The following is a 25,265-nucleotide window of genomic DNA, read 5'->3' as shown; positions in this document are numbered from 1 at the left end:
TCATGTGTATCCCCCCACCTCACCACGCCAGGCAGGGGCCCTGAGAATGACACTAACTGCCTCACAGCTCCCTGCTCTGTTGAACCTTCCCGTTCTCACCTAGCAATGGCCTCATGGGTCAGTAGTTCAGGGAAACAAGCACATTTACTTCCCCCAAAACTATATGCCACACAAAATGAGCGCTATCCAGAATTCTATTTTGACATTAATTTGGATTAAAAATAAATCATCGCTTTAAAAGTTCCTATGAGTGGCTTAATTTGTTTCACTGGCATTCAAAGAAGCACTGAAGGAACAATACGTGTGGGGAGTATGAATCAAGATAACTTTGAAACACGAGACTCTGGGACGGAAGATTTCTAGACAAACAGGTAGGAGGAGGAGACCAGTGCATGTGAGTCAGGGCAGAGGAAGAGAGCTAACTTATCAGAAGACTCACCAGATAGGACCTGGGAGGTTACCTGAAACAAACATTACATGTTTTTAAGTTTGTCTAGGACTGACTATGTCCTCTCTACCTGCAAACCTTAAGGAAATAAGCGAATCCACGTCCCTGATGCACCTCACTTAAACAAGCCCTCTGTATGAAAAGGCAAAGTGAGAAGGTACAGGCAGGCCAGGCACCTGTTCTGGCACCAAGGTGGAACTTAGGAAATGTACCTTTCCTGCTAGCACCTGTCGCTCATGGCAACTGGAACAGTGGTTTCCTTTTGGCACTTCGAATAAAATCCACCCTCTTCTCCTATGGCATCTAAGGCCCTGAGTTATCTGTCCCTCCTCCTCGCTCAACCATGCACAGACCGCAGCTCAAACACCCACGCCTGTCCCAGCCTCCTGTTTGCTCTCAGATCTGCTTACATCAGCCTCCCCCAATGCTCACCTGGCTGGCTTCTCCTCACCTGTCGGCTCTCAGCTCACAGGCCACTTTCTGAAGCGGCTTCCTCTGACTACCCTCTGGCAGAAAGGTCCCCGGTGGGCGCTATCATCAGGCCCTTGTTTCCATGGAAGGCGTACCTAATTCTTTGCATTGTGCCTGCCTGTTTACTTTTTATGTGTTATATGTCTAGGCCAGGAGACAGCAAACATTTTTCGGTAAAGGGCCAGATTGTGTATTACCTTGTATTTCTGGCATGTACTTTTTTTTTTTTTAAACCCTTTAAAAATGTAAAAATCGTTATCAGCTTCAGAGTTACACAGAAACAGGCAGCAGACTACATTTAGCCCGAAGGCTGTAGTTTACTGATCGCCCAGGCCAGTGCCTGCCCCTCCTCAGATGTGTTCATTAGCTGTTTGTTCAGTTCAATATCAAAGTGACAAGCTTAGAATCAGTGCCACTGATCAGAGGATGTAAGTGAATTGTTTTTAATTACAGCATTTAATGTGCATTCTTTAAGTTTGTTAAGATTCCTAAGTGGTGGTGATTAGTTAGGAGAGTGATTTTCAACCTTTCTCATCTCATGGCACACTAACTACTAAAATTCTATGGCACAATAAACAATGTATTTTTTGCCAATTTAACCAAAAAAAAAAAAAATAGGCATAATTTTGTCTCATTCACACAGTATGGCTATTGTTGTGTTGGCTGTTGTCATTTTTTTATTTGACAACCTAAGGGAAAAGAAGTCAGTGCCCTGACTAAATAGTCAGGTATTGCTTGTTTTAAAAATTCTTTGAGGCACACCAGTAGAAAATTGTTGAGTTAGGGAATAATCAGAAAAGCAAAACTAGAGTAAAATTCCTATTTGTATTAAAACCACCTTTAATTTAAGATTGAAGAAAAGCTCTGAAAGATAATGGCTTATTACTCCTCACAGTAACCCTAACAGGTGGGTTATTAGCGACATTGCATAGAAACTGAGGCTTAGAAATTAAACTCTTTGCCCAATCACACAAATAGTATGTGGAGGTGAGGAGACACAAATGTAGGTCTGTCTTGATGCAAACCTTAACCACTAATATGAATGTAATTTTTTAGAAGTGCTATTGATTTCAAACAAATTGTCTGTTTGAACAACCTATTAGCTCTCCCAGACACATCTAATCAAACATTATGCAGACTGTAGTGGAAATTGTGTTAACCACCCTGATCTCCTAGACTGAGGCATTTGTTCCCCCGGCTGCTGGGAATGACAGCTGTGATACAGCTCAAAACTGAGCCCCTCTGCAGTAAACGCCCTCAGCTGAAGAGAGCCACCTTGCCCAAGGTCCTGCCTCCTCTCAGCGGCCCCCTTTATCCAATGGCTGCTACATAGTGAGTGTGAGTGCGTAAAGGCCCAACCCCCCGAGTCCAGTGGGATGAATCAGAGGGCCATCTCAACTCCAGAGCTCACAGTGGAATCAGCAGATGCCTTCACTGGGGCTATGCGAGTACTACACAGTTCATCTCTTGTTTTCGCCGAAACCTCTTCCACTCCCCAGCAGGTGCTGATCCTAAGAGCGCTTTGCGATAAACTTCCTCCACGTAAGACTCTTATCCCAGGATCTGTTTCTAGGGAATCTAACCTATATAAATTAGCATAGGTTTTTTCCTGTTCTTGCTTAAGTCACTGATAAAATGAATCAGGACAAATGAAGGGCAACACACGATGAATACTGCTGGAGTCCGGGTTCTAGGGCTGTCCTTGAACTCCAAGGATTTATATACAAAACTGTGTATGTGCTAACATGCATTTTTTGGGGAGAGACAGTAGTTATATTGGTTTTTCAAAAGGATCTGCGATCCAAAAAAGACTGAAGACCACAGCACTGCAAACAATAGGCTGACACTGATCCACTATAAACATCAAGTTTGATCCAGTATAAACATCACCTTTGTTTTTAGAGTGGTTGTGCAACCAGTTTAAAACATCCAATCATCTTATATAGACTACATTTTTTTCTATCTCATTTTAAAAAATACCATGAGAGATGGTGTCAAACACCTGGCTGAAATGTTTGCTACAGTGCTCCCCTGAAATACCTAATTCAGCTGAATTCTTAAATTGATTGTGTTAAGGCGGCTAGATTTTTTGCTATGTCCTTGAATTCCCCTTTAACCACATTTTTAAAACATTTCCAGAACAAAAGTAATTCTCTTTGATGGAGAAGACAGAAATAAAACAGGACTTGAGTAATTCTCCTGTCTGCCATCAGTTAACAATAGAACATCTGCCCCGCCGTGAGTCTACCACTTTGTCCTTGTTTCTCTGGCTCAAAAAATACCTAAAAGTCTAAATGGGTTTTTTTTTTTTTGTTTTTCTGTTTTAATTAGTAAAGCCATTGTTACTTTATTCTGGCTCCAAACAATCTTGCAATCCTTGTAATCCTTGGCTTTGCCCCAAGCCTCAGAGCACTTTAGACCTTGCCCTATCTCCCTCTCTCACTCCGTAACTCTTCCCAGGTTGTGCCTTGTCCTGATCATGCAGCCCCTCCTCCTGCCTTCTTCTTCCACGTTTTGTACATGTTCTTTTAAAATACAGAATCTCAGAGTAAAGTTAAAGAATCATTTCCGGACCTCCCAAAATAACTTTCAGAAAAGCGCTTCTCTAAATTGTCATCAGCGTAAGACTGTCTTAAAACTTTATTATTACCAACCTGATGAACTGTGGAGCCACCAGAACCCTGAGCATCTGAAGAGCGGGTTACAGGAAGCGGAGGTACAAGGTCCGTTTTTGAGCTGCAGAGAGTGAGTTTTAGAATTATTTCTGAGAATCACAATTTGAACTGAAAGAGGGCTGCAGCATAGAATGCATGTTTTATACATCTTGGTATTCCTTAGATTACCTACCACAACGCTTCATACAGAGAAGTGGTAAATAAGTGTCTCAGAATTACATTGAACAAATCAAGTGATTTGCCCAAAATCAAAGCAAATAAATAGGAGAACCAAGAATAAAACATGTGCTTTTCTTACTGTGACATGTTGTATAAATGACTTTTTGTTTCTAGGATTACCCGTTTGTACTTTTTTATGAACCTACTACAGCCATTACCTACATTTTATAAACAAAACCTGGCCTATACCTCTCTCCACTGCGCTAGCCTATCTCCCAATTTATTAATGTTTATCAAGGTTTTGAGCCTTATTTCAGAGTTTATTGGTTAACACTCCTACCTAGCAATACAAAGTACATGAATTTCTATGATTGTAGTACTTCTACAAATGGATGTATAATATTTCATTAACATATTAAAAATATATCACCTATGATGTGAAGCAAGATAAGGGTTGCTTTCCTCACAAGAAAAAAAAAATAAAGAAATAAACTACTGTACTATGGTATTTACTGTACTAAAAAGCAAAATGCTATCAAACGAAAAAAATAAAAAAATCTCTTACTCCAACTTCTCTCAAATATGGCTGCATCATTCAAAATAGAATAGCTTATGCATTTTTTCTTTCTTCTAAAAGCTCAAAGTGCATAGCTTGGAAGTGCCATGATTTAGCCTAAATATGGTCTAGATCTGCACTACCCAACATGGTAGCCACTAGCCAGCCACACATGACTACTCACATTAATTAAAATTAGTAATATTCAACATTTAGCTTCTTGGTCATACTAAGCACATACTATTTAATAGCCACAGATATAAAATATGTCTATCATCACAAGAAGTTCTATTGGACTCTGTTGTTCGGGAGCCAAGAGGGTGATGATGTACCCAGGCCTGCCTACGTACTTCACTTCCGATAGGACAGATCGCTCTCCATCCGAACACTGGGACCTTCGATACTGGCGGTAACTTCGCGGAGAATGAGAATGTCTGATGCGGATCGGGTCACCTTGAGTCCTGAACAAACAACCAAAAAACATGGAAACAAACACATTCTAAGTCAGAACAGGATAATGCCTTAATATTGATATCCACTAAGGAATAACAACTTTGAGAGTTAAAAAACAAAACAAAACAAAACAAAAAAAACCATAAAAAACTTGACCCCTCCAGGTTTGGAAATCCTAAGTGGCTTAACTTTCACAGGTTAACAACAGAAAACTGTTCCCTCAACCATACATGAAAATGGCACTCTTTGTAGTGTATGTATGTACATGGATACGTGCATAGTGCTTTTCACCACTAAACTGTAATGAAATTATTCCCTGTGGTTGAATTCTCTCCAGTAGTGTGAAAGAAAAAAATTCTACAATGCAGACAAAATGGCATTCCTACAAGAAAGAGTTGGTTATTGTCTAGCTATTAACTAGCCTGTTACTAAGAATTCAATCTTTGGCCTAAAGATGAGGGATTTGGGGGATGGAGGTGGGGAGGGTGCGTACCAACCTGCAATTTGACTGGAGTGAAAAAGAAGCATGAGTTACAGAAGGGAAATAAAGCAATGAAGTAGACTCCTACTTTCTCTTCCCATTACAGCCCGGCAGAAACCTGAGTAAACAGGTCACCTGCTGCATCCTGCACTGAGTGGTGATTAGGAAACCCCTATGTTTTCATGAAACACATGCAATGTGCTAGTTCTATAATAGTGATTGGATTGGACTTATATTAAGGGGTTTTGTAGTCAACATAATTCTCTTGGTGTTAAATAATGAATAAAAAGAAACTTTGTTACCAATCAATGAATAGCTCAAAAAAGGGATTTATTTTAAAATTAACATCAGTCATGAAAAGTCCCTTTGTACCTACTACACACAAATAGTCAGTTAATAGGAGACTGTGTACAAAAGGAGGATTCGCTTTAATACATCCTTTCTTGCTCTTTCCCTTTAGTTCTTTTTAATTTTAGTTAAAATGTGAAGACAAATTTAAGCACTGTATAGAGAGTAAGAATGAATTACTGACTTCTATTAATAAGACTTCTACGAAATGATTTTCAAAGATATACTCACTCTACTTTAGTGTATGGAATCTCTTTTAATTGTTCTTCTGACAATCCAGATGGATCCACAAGTTCCTTCCTAGAAGGGTGTAAGAAAATTAAAAGTGATGCAGGTATAAATACTAGTATCCTTTACAACTTGTCCCAAAACATGGTATTAGCATACCTAATAGAATATAGGCCAGGAACAAAGATTTAAAAACTAGAATGTATTCAAGGAAAAAGGGGAGGAAAACCTTCTCAGTAGCTCTTCCACTTTGTTCCAATTTCTCTATATCCAATATAGGCGGCTCTCCAGCCACTCTTAATTTCTCTGCAAAATTCTGCTTCTCTGCCCTGTGGTAGGTGTTGTTTGTCCCCTTGTGAATCTGTTTTCCTTGGTGTTCATTTGTAAAGCATTGGCCTGTCTGAGGCCCAATTACAGGCAAGGCTAAGTGGCCTGAGGAGCAGAGACATTGGGGCTGCTGGCACGGTCAGGCGCCACCACTGTGAGTTCCGTGTTCCCCCTAATGATGGCAATGACGGCTGTTTGACAGGCTTCAGCCCTGGGCTGCCTCTGAGTGTCAGGGGTCTTCCTTGTCAATACCTTAAAACTACACAGGTTTTAAAACAGTGCAGAAAAATGCCAGTACTCACTGAATATGCTTCCATAATTCTTCTTTAGCTTGGATATCAGGGCTTCTCCTATCAAAACAAGAAAACAGCACTCATCTCTGCAAACGCACTTCATCTACCAATCTCACAGCTAACTTTAGCAGAGCCACAACATTAATAGCTGGAAGTTTTCAGACTGTTAAGTTCTCCTTTGCCCACTGACATGGAAAGGAAAGCCTGGGCAGCGAGAGCCAACGCTGGATGGTCAGTACGAAGACCCCGGGATCATTTATCTGCTAGCACCACCGAAGAAAAATCACATTAAAAGCAGCCACACCCAGGGCTTCATTTGGTGACAGAGCTTGGAACTACAAGGGTAAATCCACACCCCCTGCAGTGGTGATATTACAAAGAAGAATAATTTGAGGCTTCTATTTCTGGTCTTCTAGCTATTTCTAAGAAAGGGAAAACAAAAACAAATAAACAAAAACATCCCACCTCATCCTGATTGTAATAGAAAGATGCCCAACATGATCTGTGATTACCTGGTAGAAACAGCAACCACAAGGGGAAAGGAAGTGGTAGGAATGCCCAGACCAGCAGACTGTGTGCCACTGACCCATCTTTCATGTTACATCTGATGCTGTGTTTCTAGGCAACAGCACGAGCCCACAAATGCTGTCACCCTCCAGATGCCCTTCGCATCCCTATGCATAGACCCACAAATCTCTTCTGCAAGAATGACTTGAGCAGAAAGTAGTTACACCACTACCTTTAACTTCCTAAAATAAGAAATTCGAAGTCAGCATTCATGTGTTCACACCGCCCCTAACAGCAATGAATACTAGAAATCTATTGGCACTGAAACTGTTGCTCTAGAATGTCTTTTTCCTAATGAGAAAATGATAAGCTTTCATCAGTCCTTTCTAGAGAACTGAGATCTAATAATGGGCCCAAAGATAGGACCCAAACTGTAACAATTAAAAGGCCTGGAGCTAAGCAATGATATATATACACTGCCCTGTGGAATTTTATATATTTAATCTGTATCAGCATTTTGGAGTTCAATATCACTTTCACCATATGATATTATCATTGCTTTCATTTTTCAAAGTTAATAAGGGCACCATAAGGCATTCTGGAAGGGCTTTCTGAGCCCACAGAATACAATAAGCATTGAATTGACTAAGTAGGTTTTACCTTTGTAGGGGGGAAAAAAAAATCTGCCTGGGGTAAAGATCTTTCATTCAACTCAAAAGAAGTCAAAACATGGACAATAAAGGGGAGGGAATAAAGCCTTGGTCTCAGACATTAAAACATGATGTTTTCATGTTTTTGATTTTGTTTTAAAAATAAAATTGTATGCTTAAAATTTCTAAAGAAGTGCTTCCTTGGAAGGATTTCCTGTATGAAATCCACCTTTCCCACAAAGGCTGGCCCAATTCACTAAACACTCTGTTACCCAGTAAATGACACTACCAGGGAAGGTGCCAACATTAAAAAACACTAACAGTGGATACTTCTGAGTGTTAAAATTGCAGGAAATTTACTTTCTTATTTAGACTTATCTTCTCTCATTTTTTTTTTTAGCCAAGAAAATTTCCTACCTTAATTATCAGAAAAGAAAAACATAGGGTATTTCATGTTTCAAAAAAAATTACTATTGCTGTAATTCCACAGGAAATGTCTTTCATTCCCATCTCCAAAGAATTAGCAGAAATGTTATCTTAACCTGAATGAGAATATCAGTCCTTCCAGCCATAAATATTGGTCCTAAAAGATTCAGGAATTTACTCTAGATGTTTAAGATCTACAGTACTTTTAGTCATAGATTTAACTATGCTGAGTTCTGAAATAGCCAGCAATTTCAAACAGCTTTAAGTCAGGGAAAAGATCCAAAGCTTTAAAAAGTGCTAATTTCCTCCAATTGCTAGACCACCTGTGATTCAACAAATGTAAACATATGCTAATGAGGGATGTATTATTTTCATGCTTACATCTGCACACATTTAATCAATAATTTTGGATGAATTCATGAATGGAAGCTCAAAAGCATATTGTACATTTAGAAAGCTGTGAAATTTTAAGTCATTTTTCTTAATTAAAAGTCCTTTAATTATGTAGATGTTTTACTTGAACTCTCCAGATAAGTTCCTGAGGAAATAGAACACTGATTTGTCAATAGATGCAGCATATATAAAAAATACACATGCAGTCCCACATTAGTCCAATATTCTTTAAAGCATCCCTCATCCACACCTTATAGCAATAGCCCAATTAAAATTAATATTCATTTTCAGAGAAATGAGTTTGATGAGACATCATTCAGAATTCATTTTCCTTCTTCCAAAACTCTAAAATAATAACAACACTTCATAAAGCTACAAAGGATTTAAACCCCATCATTGCATATATAGTCTTCTTCCATATTCCCCAAATACTCCATTTATATTACCTTGAAAATATTATATTCTAAATTTTGTGTACTATTTTACACTGAAAATAATAAATATGGCAGCATTTGACTTATTATTTTTGTGGTCTTACGACTGACCACTGCTCTAAAAGGAAGCTTAGAGATGAAAATGTTTCTAAGAAAACTAAGTTCAAAAAACATCTTTGCTTAAGGAATTCAAAGTGTTTAATAACTATCTCAATAATTCCTCATCATATTCCAGAGCGGTGAGGACAGATATGATCAGGAGGTGCCTTAATCTTCCCCTGCTTTCCTTTCCCCTGCTCACAAGAAAAGAGCGATTAGAAGCCACGGAGCCAAGCAACTCAGCTACTGAAGACCGCTCCAGTCACTTCCAGGGCTTCACACTAAATCCCCACCTCAGGCACCAGACTTCTGCGTTGTGTTTACCTGGAATCATCACTTCACTCTGACAACCTTATCTTCCACATTATCAACGTTTTTCTGGGGTTCTTCCCCAATAAAAATAGTGAGATATCATTGCCACCAGAGGGAGCCTGAGCCTTCTGGCGCACAAAGGTTGAACCTAGAGCTATTGTTTTGGTTAGCTTCAGTGCCTCTTCCGAATATCCCAACAGCAAAGGTTCACCCATGAAGAAAAGCAGTTTCATCCAAGTTTCCTAATGATGAGTAAACATTAATGACGTATCAATGCAGCTGAAAAACGTACTAGATAGAACTGTTTCTCAATGTTTTACTGGATAAGATCAAATCATATTTTGGCTTAATGAGTTTTAGGAAAGAAAAGTTTTGTATTTTATACTGGTGTACATCTCTGGTATTTAATAATGAATACAATTTTCTAGATTTTCATTGGGGATTAAAAAACAAAGAATAAATCATGTATGAATAATATGTCATAGCATTCTAAACCAGTGAATACCTCCACATAGCAATTTATAGACACTGCAGTAAGAACTCAAGAAAATAGCCCTCCGCCCATCCATGGGGGATACGTCCCAAGATCCCCAGTGGATGCCTAAAACTGTGGATACTCCCGAACCCTATACATCCTGTTTTTTCCTATTCATAGATATGTATGATAGTTCAATTTATAAATTAGGCACAGTAAGACATTAACAACAGTAACTAATAATAAAATAGAACAATTATAACAATATATTTTAATAAAAGTTATGTGAAATGGTCTCTCAAAATATAGTACTCTACTCACCTTTTCACTTAAAGGAAACACTGGACTTTACAGCTTCTCTTTGGCATATTCAAATTGTCAGCATCACTACTCCTGTGCTTTGGGGCCATTAAGTGAAATAAGGGTTCCTATCATAGTACTGTGATACTGTGACTGTCAATCTGATAACCTAGATGGCTATTAAGTGATTAACAAGCAGGGAGCATACACAATGTGGAGCTTTACATCCCGAGCAGGACAGAGCAGGACTGTGGGAAATTTCATGATGCTGGTCAGAACAGCATACAATTTAAGAGTCATGAATTGTTTGTTTCTGTAATTACCTATTTAATAATTTTGGGTCACAGTTAGCCCTGGGTAACAAACTACAGAAAGCAAAACTATGGATAAGAGGGCCTACTCTATGGGAGTAATTGAGAAACAAGTAGTTTAGTGTGTATCTGAAGTGCCAAATATACTAATAAATACATCTGAAGAACAATTTTGATTGCTTTCTTCAGATACTGCTCTACTCATGTTTCCACTTTTTAAAAAAGCTGTAGTGGTCCCTAAATTCTCATAGAACCAAATTTTAATTTTTATCTGAGTTGACCCCATTCTCTTCACTTCTCACCTCAAGGGAAAAAATCAAATACTTTCTAAGTTTCTAGAGAGTAACCAAGACCTGGAGAACTTACTAATTATATTTATGCTGTCACAGGTATACTTGACATATGTGATCTGACTTAATGTTCAGCAAAATCCCATGAGGACGGCTCTGTCTGTGTTGTAGAAATGACATTGGGTGGGGGGTAGGCAGAGACAAATGTACTTGAAAAAATAAATTAAAATAAAATTTAAAAAAAAAAGAAATGATATCAGAAGTGTGTGGAGATTATGCAATAAGCTAACAATGGGAAGCTGAAGGTAGACAGAGGTCTGACAATAGCAGCCTCAGGTTTTTAATATCATAGCTCAAATAAAAGACAGGACCTAGTTTGTCCTACATAAAGTAACACATCATCTTGCAGAGTTATAATACTAGTTACCTACTTGACCTTTCCACTTGATTGTTGGTTTCTTAAGCCTAATGAAACAAAAATCTTGACACTCTCTCCCCACACACCCCTGGCCTATCTCACCCCATTCTCAGTAAGACAGCATGGCTCGCCACTCCATCCATCAGCTCCAAAGCTAAAATTCATCCACAATATTGAGTTGGTCAAAAAGTTTGTTTAGTTTTTCCCGTAAGATGGCTCTAATAGCACTTAATTGTCTTTAACTTCATTTGAAACAGTTTTGTTAGACTTTATTTGTGACAGGTGACATTTCAGCATGCATTTAAGAAAAAACTTACCAAGATTCACAGCTGAAGGAGAGAGCTATAGACAGTAGATACCTGGAAGTCTCAAATAGACTGCCTAAGGTCAGACAGGGTCAACATCTGACATCATCAGAGACAAATTCAGAAAGAAAAAACAGTGGTCTCCTACCATAGAAGTTCACACCACAAAGTCAGGAAATCAAGACAGATCAACTGAAGAAGAAGAAGCAAAAAAGAAGAGTCTCACAAATACTGCAAAGACAAAGAAACACCCCCAGTCAAAGGGAAAGGAGGACCCCCAGAAAGAGAACTAAATGAAATAGAGGCAAGTAAACTATCAGATATCGAGTTCAAAACAATGGTTCTAAGGAAGCTCAGTGAGCTCAGAGAGAATTACAAAATACTACAGGGAAACCATGAGGAACTTACTACAAACTGCATCAGCATGAAAAAGGACATAGAAACTATCAATAAGAGGCAAGAGGAAATGAAGAATACAATTTTTGAATTGAAGAACACAGTAGAAGAAATCAAAAGCAGTCTTGATGAAGCAGAGGACTGAATCAGCAAGCTGGAGGATAAGGTAGAAAAAAGCTCCCAGAAAGAGCAAGAAAATGAAAAAAGACTCAAAAAGAATAAAGAGGCATTTAGGGAAATGCAGGACAACCTGAAATGTAATAATATCTGTATAATAGGGATACCAGAAGGAGAAGAGGATGAGGAAGGATAGAGAACCTGTTTGAAAAAGTAATGATGAAAAACTTCCCTAAATGAAGAGAAAAAGTCACACAAGTCCAGGAAGCACAGAGGGTCCCATTCAAGAGGAACCCAATGAGGCCCACTCCAAGACACATCATCATGAAAATGGCAAATAGCAAAGACAAACAGAGAATCCTAAAGGCAGCAAGGGAGAAAGAGGTAGTAACATATAAGGGAGCCCCGATAAGGTTAACAGCTGACTTCTCAACAGAAACACTACAAGCCAGGAGGGAATGGCCAGAAATATTCCAAGTCATGAAAAGCGAAGGCCTGCAACCAAGACTGGTCTACCCAGCAAGGCTCTCAATTAAAATGGAAGGCGAAATAAGGACTTTCCCAGTCAAAAGAAGGCTGAAAGAATACACCTACACCAAACCAGCACTGCAGGATATGCTAAAGGACTGCTTTAAGAATATGAAGAAAAAGAGTCTGTAAATACCCAGTTCCTTTCACAGTCACCAACACTTGGTATTACCAATATTTTTAATACTTATTAATCTGATTGTGACAATGATGTGTTATTTTAATTGTTACTTTATTATTTGTTGAAACTAAACCTGTTTTTGTATATTTCTTTCCCCATTTTCATTATTTTTAAAAAGCTTTAAATGACTTTTTGGTATTCTTTATCCATTTTTTGATTAAATGTTTGTAGAATTTTTTTCCCTAAAAACAAAACTATGAATGCTTTTTTAGATGTGTTGCAAATACTTTCCTATTCTATTACTTGTCCTTTAACTTTTTTCATATGTATATTACTATATAGTCTTAAATGTTTAATATAGTCATATTGTCAATATTTTAGAGCTTCTGGGTTTGAATATTTTACTTCAGGGTAAGAAAAATATTACTTTGTATTTTCTCCTAAAACTCCATAGATTTTACATATTGATTTTTAACTCACCTGAATATTTTTTGTGTAACATGTGAAATAGGGCTCTATATTTGTTTTATTTCCAGTAAAAGTGGTACATGTACCTTATTTGTTGAATAAGCCTTATTTTCCCCATTGATTTGAAATATCAATTTAATCATATATTACATTGTTAGACAGATATATATACACATTTGTTTCTAGAGTGCTCATTTTACTTCATTGATCTACTTGATTATTTCTGTGCTGGTGTCATGTTGGTTTAATTGCTGAGACTTTATAATAGATTTAAATTTTTTAATATTTTATAATGGATTTTGACATTTAAAAAATAAAATCTGCATTTAAAAAACATATCAAAATTGGTGAATTTTTGTGTAGCCATTTTAACATTGAAGATGGAAGAAAATAAGCAACACTTTTGGCTTATAATGTTTTATTATTTCAAGAAAAGTAAAAACACAACTGAAACGCAAAAGAAGATATGTGCAGTATATGGAGATGGTACTGTGAGCAATCAAATGTGTCAAAAGTGATTTGCGAAGTTTTGTGCTGGAGATTTCTTGCTGGACGATGCTCCACAGTCAGGTAGACCAGTTGAAGCTGACAGCAGTCAAATGGAGACAGTAACTGAGAAAATCAACATTCTGCCATGTGGGAAGATAGCTGACATACTCAAAATATCCAAATCAATAAAATTATTGGTGAAAATGAAAAATGTGTCCTTTATTTTTTGGAAAAATAACATACAGACATTTTGGCCAACCCAACACCTCTCACAATATGAATCTGTCAGCTCTACTTCCAAACTGTGTATTCGTCCACTTCACTCCCACCCCCACCGCCACCTTTACTGAGTTGCAACAATCTGTCACACCTGTACCACCGCAAGTTTTCTAATTATTCTTCCTGTTTTCTTTCTTTTCCAATCGGCTTTTTACCAAGCAACCAGAGCAACTGGAATGAATTAATGTTCAAATAGATTTTTTTCCCCCAGCATTTAAATAGATTCTTTTTTTAAGAAACTGTAATTTGGCCATATCAACTAAATAATTACTCAATCAGGTTTAGTAACAAAGTCATCCCAAACGTTTGCAAAGTTTTACTGTTTTGTTTTTTTTTAAAAACTAAGAATGGTGGTACACATCAAACACTTAAAGGAGTTCTCATAAAGTTAGATTGTCTGAGATAATCCTCTATCTGATCTGGTATTTTTATTCATATTATGTAGATAAAATTAAAAAGAAAGTTTAAATAAAATTTTAAATTCAAACTGCCATTATATTCTTTTCTGATTTCAGAAACAATTAATCTGATAGATCCAATACCCAGTTTAAAGATATTCCTCCACCTGAGAAGAGTATTCCTGAATTTCCATTTCAGGCCACAAGGGAGTAAATGTTATCAGACAAGCTGTCCCATCTTCAAGAACTATAAAATAAAACAAAATGTACAAAGCAACTGTTTTTCAGACACTGCGCAAGAGACATAAGCCCATGATCTTTGAGAGGAAAAAAACAAAAGCCTGCATTTGCTCCAGTTTTCTACCTGAGGACACACTCCCAATGTGGTGCAATGAGCTGGAGCTCAAAAGGCAACTGTCTCACAGGGCTGAGGAGGCTGAGATCAGAATTTGAGGTTGTTCATATGGCTGAAATTTACTATGCAGGAGAAAAGAAAAGGGACCAGAAGCCTGCATGGGGTTTTCCTTAAGAGGTTGCTGAGAACATTCACTGCACTGTATACATAAGCAGAGTGTGAATGTGAGGCCTAACCGAGGGCAGCTGCTGCAGGACTGGAAGATGACAGAGATACGAGAGTGTGAAGCAGCAGGAGACAAAGTTCTGCTGCAGCCACCTGCAGAGAAGCCCTGCTGAGCACCATGTGCATTCAACTGAGACTCCAGAAAGGCCAGGCTTTCAGAATAATGATCAAGCCTAAAGTAAAGAACACATCCTAGGCCAATGACAAAATCTAAAAGCATACAATATAAGTTCAAGAGGCTCAAACAGTGTTTTAGCTGCCTGCAAGGACACCATTTGACACTCTGTAAAGGAAGACAACATAATCCAAAACTACACATATTGCCTTCTAAATTGCCAGCATCTAATAAAAAAAATTACTGTACATGAAGAGAGATGAGAAAATATAACCATAATCTAGGCAAAAATGTGGACATAATAGATGAAAAATCTCAGCAGAGAAATGCTACAGAAAAAAAGAAGTTCTAGACCAGGAAAGAGTAACATTCAGTGAGTGAGTTAATAGCAGACTGGACTATACAGGGGAGAAAGGAGATTGATGAAGTTGAAAATAGGTCAATAGAAACAATCAAAACTGAAAAAAGGGAGGAAAAAAATTTTTAATGTATTTTATTATGCTATTACAGTTGTCCTAATTTTTCCCCCTTTGTCCCTCTCCACCCAGTACTTCCTTTCCCCTCATTAATTACCCCAACTCCTTAGTTCATGTTCATGGGTCAAGCATGTAAGTTCTTTGGCTTCTCTATTTCCTATACTATTCTTAACATCCCCTATTTTGTACCTACCATTCATGCTTCTTAATCCCTGCACCTTCTCCCCCATTCTCTCCCTTTCCCTTCCCAGATCATAACCCTCCAAATTATCTCCATATCTATGATTCTATTCTGGTTCTGGTTGTTTGCTTCGTTTGTTTTTTTTAGATTCAGTTGTTGACAGCTGTGAATCTGTTGCCATTTTAACATTCATGGTTTTTACCTTCTTCTTTTTCTTAAATAAGTCCTGGTAACATTTCATCTAATAATGGTTTGGTGATGATAAACTCCTTTAGTTTTTTCTTTTGGGGGAAGTACTTTGTCTGTCATTCCATTCTAAATTATAGCTTTGCTGGATAGAGTAATCTAGTTTGTAGGTACTTGCTTTTCATTATTTGGAATACTTTTTGTCAGTCCCTTCTTGCCTGCAAAGTTTCTTTTGAGAAATCAGCTGACAGTCTTATGGGAACTTTGTAGATAATTCTAAGCTTTTCTCTCGCTGCTTTTAAGATTCTTTCTTTATCTTTAACCTTTGGCATTTTAATTATGATGTGTCTTGGTGTGATCCTCTTTGGGTCCAACTTGCTTGGGACTCTCTGTGCTTCCTGGACTTGCATGTCTATTTCCTTTGCCAAAATAGGGAATTTTTCTTTCATTATTTTTTCAAACAAGCTTTTAGTTTCTTGCTCTTCCTTTTCTCCTCTGGCATCCCTATGATTTGGATGTTGGTATGTTTGTAGATGTCCCAGAGTCTTCTTATACTATTCTCCTTGTTTTTTGTTTTGTTTTGTTTTGTTTTGTTTTGAATTCTTGTTTCCTTTTGCTGTTCTGGTTGACTGCTTATTTCTCCCTTATATTCCAAATCATTGATTTGAATCCTGGCTTCCTCGTTTTCACTCTTGGTTCCATATAGATTTTTCTTTATTTCATTTAGTGTAATCTTCATTTCTTCCTTTACATTGTTGCTGCAATCAATGCGTTCTTTGAGCATCTTGATCACCAGTGTTTGGGACTCTGCATCTGACAGGTTGGTTATCTCCATTTTGATTAGTTCTTTTTCTGGAGTTTTGTTCTGTTCTTTTGTTTGTATTTCTTTGTCTCTTCAATTTGGCAGCCTTCCTGTGTTCGCTTGTTTATTAGGTAGAGCTGCTTTGGCCCCGTTATAGTAGCATGGCCTCTTGAAGAAAAGGCACCTATAAATTGTGTGGAGTGGAGCCTTAGGTCATCACCAGGGTGGGGCAACCCACTTCACTGCTTTGTGGTTCTGTGTGGGGGAGATTTTGGAGAGAGGACAATGCTACTGCCTGGCTTCTGGAGGTTTACTTGGCACTTGCACCATTTCCTGCTCACCTACTCCCCATATGTGACTGGCACTCTTCCAGCTGTTTCCCTGGTGGTGAATCCTAGAGTGGGTGGGTTTGTGTATATTCTAAAACTGTGCAGACCCTTTAAGCAGAGTCTCCTGAAAACCTGGCAATTTCTTTCATTGCCCAAAGTCCCACTGGTTTTTACAGCCAGAAGTTATAGGGATTTATCTGCCTGGTGCTGGAATCCTGGGCTCTGTGGTCTGACTAGGGCTGGGATCACTCACTTTTAAGGTGTCTCCCCCAATTTTTACCCACCACCTGAGAATGTAGGGCTTTCGTTCTGCCGCCACCGCCACCAACACCTCTCTGCACCACATCGTGTCTCCTTGCCTCTCTACCTCTCTCCGTGACTCTGGTCCTCCTACCCATCTTGATGAATGTGTCTTCTCTAAATCCCTGGTTGTAGGACTTCCATACAGTTCAACTTTCTGACAGTTCTGGGTGTTATTTATTTTGAGGTTTAGATGTAATTCTCTCTGTGGTTGCATGAGGAGGTAAAGTGTATCTATCTATGCCTCCATTTAGACCAGAAGTCAGAAAACAAATTTTAAAAATGAACAGAACCTCCACTACTTGTGAGACAATAGCCAATGGTCTAACATATAATATTAGATGCCCAAAAGGAGAGAAAGAGAGAATAGGTCAGAGAAAAGAATGGAAAAATAATGGCCAAAAATTTATCAAATTTGGCGGAAAACATCAAGTTATTTAAACAAACTAAAAGAGGTAAATATAAAGAAAACCATAGTCAAATCACTAAAAACTAAAGATAAAAATATCATAAAAGCCACTAACGGTAAAAAAATAAAAAAGACTAATTCCATACAGTGCATGGACAACAAAGGCTGCCTTCTTATCAAAAACAACAGAGATCAGACAACAATAGGACAATCTCTTTAAAGTGTAAAAGAAAAACTCAACCCAGAATTCTATAACTATTGAAAAAAAAAATCTGTTATAAATAAGGGTAAAATGAAGACATTTTTATATAATATAAAATTGAGTTTATCATATGCAGACTTGTACTATAAGAAATACTGGTGGAAGGAAAATGGAGTACCAGATGTAGAGGAAGGAACAGAGTATGCTGGTAAAAGTAAGTATGTGGGTAACTGTACTCACTTACTACTGTTGCTGTACCACACAAATTTATCTCCTTACAGTTCTGTAGGTCAGAAATCTAAGAGAAGTCTCACTGGACTAAAACCAAGTTGCTGCATTCCTTGAGGCTCCAGGTGTAAATCCATTCTGCTGCCCCTTCCAACATTTCTAGGCCGCCTCCTTTCCCTGGATGATGGCCCCTTCCTCCATCTTCAAAACCAGGTTAAGTTCTTTTCAAACTCAATTATTCTGACTTCCTCTTCTGCCTTTTTTTCCACTTCTAAGACCCCTTGTGATTATTTTGAGCCTACTTGGATTAATTCAGGATAATCTCCCTGTCAGAAGTTCAACTAATTAACAATCTTCATTAGACCTGCAAACTTAATTTCCCTTTGCCATGTTTACAAATTTTATGTAAAGTGTTATAGTAATCCTAAATGTACTCTGATAAATTAAGAAATCATATTGTAAGCCAAAAAGAAAGCACTAAATAACTTTAAAAACTACAGGTAAGCTGTCAATAGAAAAAGTATACTAGAGTACCAAAAATATTCAATTGACACAAAATACAGTAGGAGGAACAAACCAACAAAAAAATAGATACAATAAATTTTAAAAAAAGAACCAAGAAATAGGAAAAAAATGTAAAATAGTAAGAAGTCCTAAGAAAGTACCCTCCCCGTGAAAGTAAGCTACTAGAAAAAAACTAGTAAGTCAATTTAACAAGGTTGCAGATAACAAGATACAATATTATTAAAAAAAAACAATGTTTCTATATATTTCAGGCAATTGGAAAATAAAAATTAAATCTACAATTCAATACCAATAAAACTATTAGATATTTAGGGTTAAATTTAACAAAATAAATGTAATAACTCCATTGAAAACTACAAAATATTGCTAAAGGAAGTTAAAGACAAATAAATGAATGGGTAAAACATTAATTTTCTCAAAATGTATCTACAGATTCAATATAATACTAATCTTACAGTCTACAATCATTTTTGGGTACAAACTAACAAGCTGATTCAAAATTTAAATAGAACTAGAAAGGATCTAAAAGAGCTAAAAGAACCTTGAAAAAGAAAAGAAAAACCTGGAGAATTTGCTCTAATTCTAGTCTTATTATAAAACTATAGTAACCAAGACATCATGGTGGTTTACGGATAGACAAATAGATCAATGAAACAAAATTGGCCAATATATACACAGTCAAATTGATTTTCAACTAAGGCCCTGAGGCATTTCAGCCAATGGGACTGAAATAACCAGATAAACACATGGAAAACACTTCTAAATATCTACCTCTACCTCGTACATACAGAAAAATTAATTCTCGATAGATCACACACCTAAATATATGAGCAAATCTACAAAGTTGCAAGAAAAAGATATGTGAATATCTCTTTGACTATGGTGGAAGCAAATATTCCTTTAGATGCAAAAAACCCTAACTGGAATTGAAAGAAATGGCAAACTGGTTTTCATCCAAATTTAAAATGTATGCTCATCAAAAAGTAGTAAAATAAGATGATGGGATCAAGAAGTACTAATTAGTAGTTGACAAATAGATATGGAGATGTAAGGTAAAGCATAAGGAATACAGTAACAGTATTGGAATAACTATCTATGGCACCAGGTGGACACATGAATTATCAAAGGGAACATTCTGTAACCTGTATGAATGTCTATCTGCTGTGCTGTACACCTGAAACTAATATAAAATGGCGTTGAATGCAAAAATAAATATATAAATAATCAGCTGAAAGCTGAAAAAAATAAAAGGGAATACAGTCAACAAACAAACAAACAAAAAGCCAAGGTTAAGAACATGAGAAAGCAAACCCCAGCCAGGAGAAAGTATTTTTAATAATACATATATCCACAAAATACAAAGAACCCTAAAAATAAACAATAAAAAGAACACCCAATTAGACTCCTGGTCAAGATGGTGGTGTAGGCAGATATGGCTCACCTCCTCACACAACCACATCAAAGTTACAACTAAAATCTAGAACAGCCATCACTCAGAACCATCAGAAATCGAGTTCAATGGAAGTCTGACAACTACAGAATTAAAGAAACCACATCCATCCAGACTGGCAGGAGAACACAAACACAGAATGAGCTGGTCCCACACCCACGTGTGGTGGATAAAAATTCTGGAGGGATATCTCAGGAGCCAGGAGTCCCAGCCCTACACCAGGCCCCCCAGCCCAGGGTTCCAGTGCCAGGAAGGTAAGTCCCCACAGCTGCTGGCTGCAAAAACCAGCAGGGATTTAGTCAGTGATAGAAACTGCTGCAGCCTCAAGCAGTTCCTCTTAAAGAACCCACACATGGACTGACCTACTCAGACTCACTCCTCTGAGCTCCAGCACTGGGGTGGGAGCTGAAGAGCACCAGTGGCCTACTGGGAGAAAAAGAAGTGTCTGGCATCAAGGCCAACAGAGGCCATTGTCCTTTTTCTCAACCCTCCCCACTCAAAGCCACAAAGCCAGCAATCAGGTACCGTATCTGACACTACATCCACCTGGATAACACTGTTTGACCCATCTTGGAGACCCCCAGAGACTGTGCCCCACCCAACTTACAGGCCCACCCAAGCTGCTTTTCCATATGAATGCTTGGTCCTGGCTCCTGCTTCCCAACTTCCTAAATCCTCTCAAACAAACAACAGCTGGCTTCAGTGATGCCTGGGCCCAGCACTGGCAGCAGCCAGCTTAGATTCACAGCTTGGCTTCACCGGGGAATCTCTAAACCCAGCACAAGTAGCAGCCATCTCAGACTGCTTTATAGCTCAGACAGGGTATCCTGGGCAAAACACAGATGGGGGCTGACCTTGGCCTGCACCACCTGGGAAACCCCAGGGCCAGCGTACAAAGTGGACAGCTACAGAACACGTAGGAGCACCACCACCCTGCCCCTGCACAGCTGATCCTCCATGGAGTGTGGAGGTTAGTGGTCAGTGGTCACAGCCAGTCCTTGCACCTGATTGGCCTGAGTAAATCCCTCCCATTGACCTGCCAAAAACAACCAAGGCTCAACTACAAGAGGAGGGTGTGCTCAGACCACATGAAGGGCACACCCCTGAGTACTCAGCTTGGGTGATAGGGGAGGCAGAGCCACTGGACTGTACAGGACACCTACTACATTAAGCCACATTACTAAGACATTGAGTCAGAGCAGCTCTACCTAATAGGTAGGGAGGCTGCCATAACAGGGAGACAAAGAAACATGGCCCAAATTTAGGAACAAATCAAAACACCAGAAAAAGAGCTAAATGAAATGGAGATAAGCAATCTATCAGATACAGAGTTCAAAACACTAGTTATAAGGATGCTCAAAGAACTTAGTGAGGACATCAACAGCATAAAAAAAGATCCCATCAGAAATGAAGCATGCACTAACTGAAATGAAGAACAATTTACAAGGAAACAACAGTAGAGTATATAAAGCTGAGATTCAAATCAATGACTTGGAACATAAGGAACCAAATAAAACAACCAATCAGCACAAAAAGAAGAAAAAAGAATCCAAACAAATGAGGATAGTGTAAGCAGCCTCTGGCACAACTTCAAACATTCCAACATTCACATCACAGGGTTACCAGAAGGAGAAGACAAAGAACAATAAACTGGAAATATAAAATGGAAATAATGGAAGAAAACTTCCCTAATTGGTGAAGGAAATGGACATGCAAGTCCAGGAAACACAAATAGTCCCAAACAAGATGTATGTAAAGAGGCGCACTCCAAGACACATCATAATTAAAATGCCAAAGGTTAAAGATAAAGAATCTTAAAAGCAACAAGAGAAAAGACATTAGTTACCTACAGGGGAGTTCCCATAAGACTATCAGCGGATTTCTCAAAATAAACTTTGCAGGCGAGGAGGGATTGGAAAGAAATATTCATGAAGAGCAGGGACCTACAGCCATGACTGTTCCACCATGGAAAGACATCATTTAGAATCAAAGGGCAGATAAAGAGCTTCTCAGGCAAGAAAAAACTAAAGGGGTTCATCATCACCAAACCATTATTATATGAAATGTTAACGGGACTGATTTAAGAAAAACAAGATCAATACTATGAACAATAAAATGGCAATAAATGTCTATCAACAACTGAATCTAAAAAATAAACTAAGCAAACAAGAACAAAGACAGACTCATGGATACAGAGAACATTTTGATGGTTGCTAGATGGGAGGGGAATGTGGGGGAATGGATGAAGATGTAAGGGGATTAAGAAGTGCAAATATAGTTACAGAATAGCCAGGGCGATGTGGAATACAGTATAGGAAACAGAGTAACCAAAGAACTCATACACATGACCCATGGACATGAACAATGGGGGGTGGATTTTCTGAGGGAGTGGGGGCACTGGGTGGAGAGCGGCAAAGGAGGGGAAATCAGAACAACAGTAATAGCATAATTCATAAAACATAATTTTAAGAAAAGATAACACAATTAAAAATGGTTAAAACTTGAACAGACACTTTAAAACTGAAGATTTATGAACAAGTAACAAGCACAGGACAATGTGGTTAACATAATTAGTCATCAGAAAAATGATAATTAAAACCATGATGTGATACCACTTCAAACCTATCAGACTAGCTAAAATTAACATGACAGACAAAACCAAACATCGGTAAATAGGGCAGAACTGGAACTTTCATACATTGCTAGTAGGGGTATAAAATGACACAACTTTTTTTGAAATCATTTTGGTAGTTTTTTATAAAATTAAAGATGCAAATATCCTCTAACCCAGCAATCCAACACACAGGTATTTACCCAAGGTAAAACATACTCCACAGATACACCTGTAAGGAATGTCTATAGCAACTTTTAACACAATAGCAAAAAACTGAAACAATTCAAGTACTGAACAAGAGGAGAACGAATAAACAAATTATGGTGTATTCATACACTGGAGTATTAATCAAAAATTCTAAATAAGCATTTATAGACACCACATGCAAAAATATGTTGAGTGAAAGAAGCCAGATTTTAAAAGGAATATGTTGTATAATTACATTTATATGAGGTTCTATAAAAGGGAAACACTAATCTCTAGAGGTAAAAATTAGGACCGTGGTTGCCTGTGGAACATGGGGATGACTAGAGGGAACATGAGGGAATGTTTTTATTCTACCTTTTGATTGGCATGATGGATGCACTATGTAAACATTTGTCAAAATTCACTGAATTGTACACTTAACATGAGAACATTTCATTGTATGTAAATTTCACCTCAAATTGCTGTTAAAAAAAAAAGTTTATTCCGTAGGCTGTTAAACAAATCTCTTGTCACTCCATTAAAATGATTAAATTACCAGGCCAATCAACAAATGTTGAGTTTGCCAAAAATTTTGTTCAGTTTTTTCCTTTTTTTTCCCCTGTAAAATAAAAGATACATTTTTCATTTTATTGATTTGGATATTTTGAGTATGTCAGCTATCTCTCACATGGTATAATGCTGATTGTTCTCAATTTGATTGGTATAACCTCAACTGGTCTACTTGACCTCAGAGCCTCATCCAGAGAGAAACCTGCAGCACAAAACTTCACAAATCACTTTTAATACATTCAATTGGTCACAGCACCTTCTTCACACACTGCACAAATCCTATTTTTGAATTTCAGTTGCATTTTTACCTTTATTGAAATAATAAAGCATAATATGCTGAAAATTTTGCAATTTTCTTCCATCTTCAATATTAAAATGGCTACACAAAAATTCACCAATTTTGATAAATTCTTTTTAAATGCACACTGATATAACAGCTGTCACAATACAGTAGTCTAACAAAATTGTTTTGAATGAAATTAAAGACAACTAAGCACTACTAGAACCATCTTATGGAAAGAACCAAATGAACTTTTTGGCCAACCCAATATCTGCCCTATAATACAATTGGATTATACCACTTGGATTATAGTAACTATAATACCCAACAGTATTGGACTGTTCTGCTTATCAATTTTACTTACGAATAATTTCATTTATTTAGTATTGCCTCTAGTACTGCTTTTTGACTTCTTAAAAATCTATATATAGAATTTTTCCTCATTTTATTTTCCTTTTCCCTTTTTTAATACATGAGATTTACTCCTTGTATTTAATTGACTTTAGAGTGCTTTAGAAATGATTACAAAACCTAAATGCTGTTTTAAGATTTATTATGAAGTCATGACACCTTGTGTTACAAGTCCCTCCCAGAAGATTCTACATGGACAGGTGAAAGCAGTGTTACCATAGATTCACCCATGACTGTACTGAGACTTGATCTTGGGTTTCTGTGCCATTTTGTTAGACTATCTTCAGGTAGGTCATGATTTGTCCAGATCTCAGCCTTTCTTTTTTTAAATGTAGTTGCAAAGAGATAGTATGCAGGACAAAATAAGCTTTTTAACTTCTGCTTTAAATTGGACTTTTTAATTAGGTTTTAGACAAAAACATTATGGAGTAATGAATAAATCTATAAGGGTGAACAGCAGGTCTCCAAATAACATCCTCTCCTTATAATGTTGATGAGGTACTATAGGAACTTGACTCTTTATATCAATTAGCCTACGATAAAACTGGTTTGTTGTACATTGTTTTGCTTAAAGTCACAGAACCTATCGACAATATTAATTGAAAACCTACTATAACACTACTTAGTGTACTTGCAAATTTTCTATTACAAACTGAGCTACTACAGATTTTTTTAAAAAATACTTCTAATTACAAAGTAAGCATCTAAGAATGGAAAGCAACCCTCTGAGTCACGCAGGGCTCTGTGGTATATACTCTGCGGAGTGCTCCTCTTTCCTCTGTTAACCTAAGCTGGAACCTTTCTGCCTGGCTCCCTCAGAGCTCCCACCCGCCTTCACAGTTTGTCTCTAAATTCACTATCCAGCGCCCTTCCCACCACCCTACCCTGTCTGAGACACTAACTCCCCCTTCCACTTGTAAGCAACACCATACATCTAACTACCCAGGACCACAAAGGGATGGGTAGTTAGTACCAGCTCACTTTAAAAAGGTAAGCTTTGGGAAGTGGAGTGGGGATGAAGAGTCTAAATCTGGACAATGCACACATAAAAAAGAAAAAAAAACTCATATAAACTTTGTCAGCTCAAAAGGAAAGTTTGGGGGGCTGGTAACCTCATTACTATGGGGTAATTGTGCTCACTCGCATCATTGCCTAGCAACAGAAAGAGCAGGCAAATCCCAACATTAGGGTGCAATGAATCACTCACTGACTACTGCTCACAAATGGTAATTTGACGGGAAGATATTCACATCTCATTCAACCTGG

The 25,265-nt window shown here is 37.7% G+C and overlaps 1 protein-coding gene across 1 annotated transcript in view; it reads right to left on the bottom strand.

Annotated features, from left to right (window-relative positions):
• The window catches only part of EPB41L4A (erythrocyte membrane protein band 4.1 like 4A), a 245,132-nt gene that overhangs the window by 671 nt on the left and 219,196 nt on the right, over positions 1 to 25,265 (bottom strand). Inside the window, exons 19-22 of the mRNA XM_054589971.1 lie at positions 6,449 to 6,496; positions 5,823 to 5,891; positions 4,660 to 4,770; positions 3,574 to 3,655 (exon numbers count right to left, since the gene is read on the bottom strand). Of these exons, the coding sequence (XP_054445946.1) occupies positions 3,574 to 3,655; positions 4,660 to 4,770; positions 5,823 to 5,891; positions 6,449 to 6,496 (310 nt within the window). The remainder of the gene's footprint in view (positions 1 to 3,573; positions 3,656 to 4,659; positions 4,771 to 5,822; positions 5,892 to 6,448; positions 6,497 to 25,265) is intronic.

The sequence above is a fragment of the Pteronotus mesoamericanus genome, unplaced genomic scaffold (genome assembly GCF_021234165.1).
Source record: "Pteronotus mesoamericanus isolate MK-2021 breed Mesoamerican mustached bat unplaced genomic scaffold, CSHL_Meso_final scaffold_167, whole genome shotgun sequence".
Lineage (NCBI taxonomy): Eukaryota > Metazoa > Chordata > Mammalia > Chiroptera > Mormoopidae > Pteronotus > Pteronotus mesoamericanus.
This window is presented reverse-complemented; position numbering and strand designations above follow the sequence as displayed.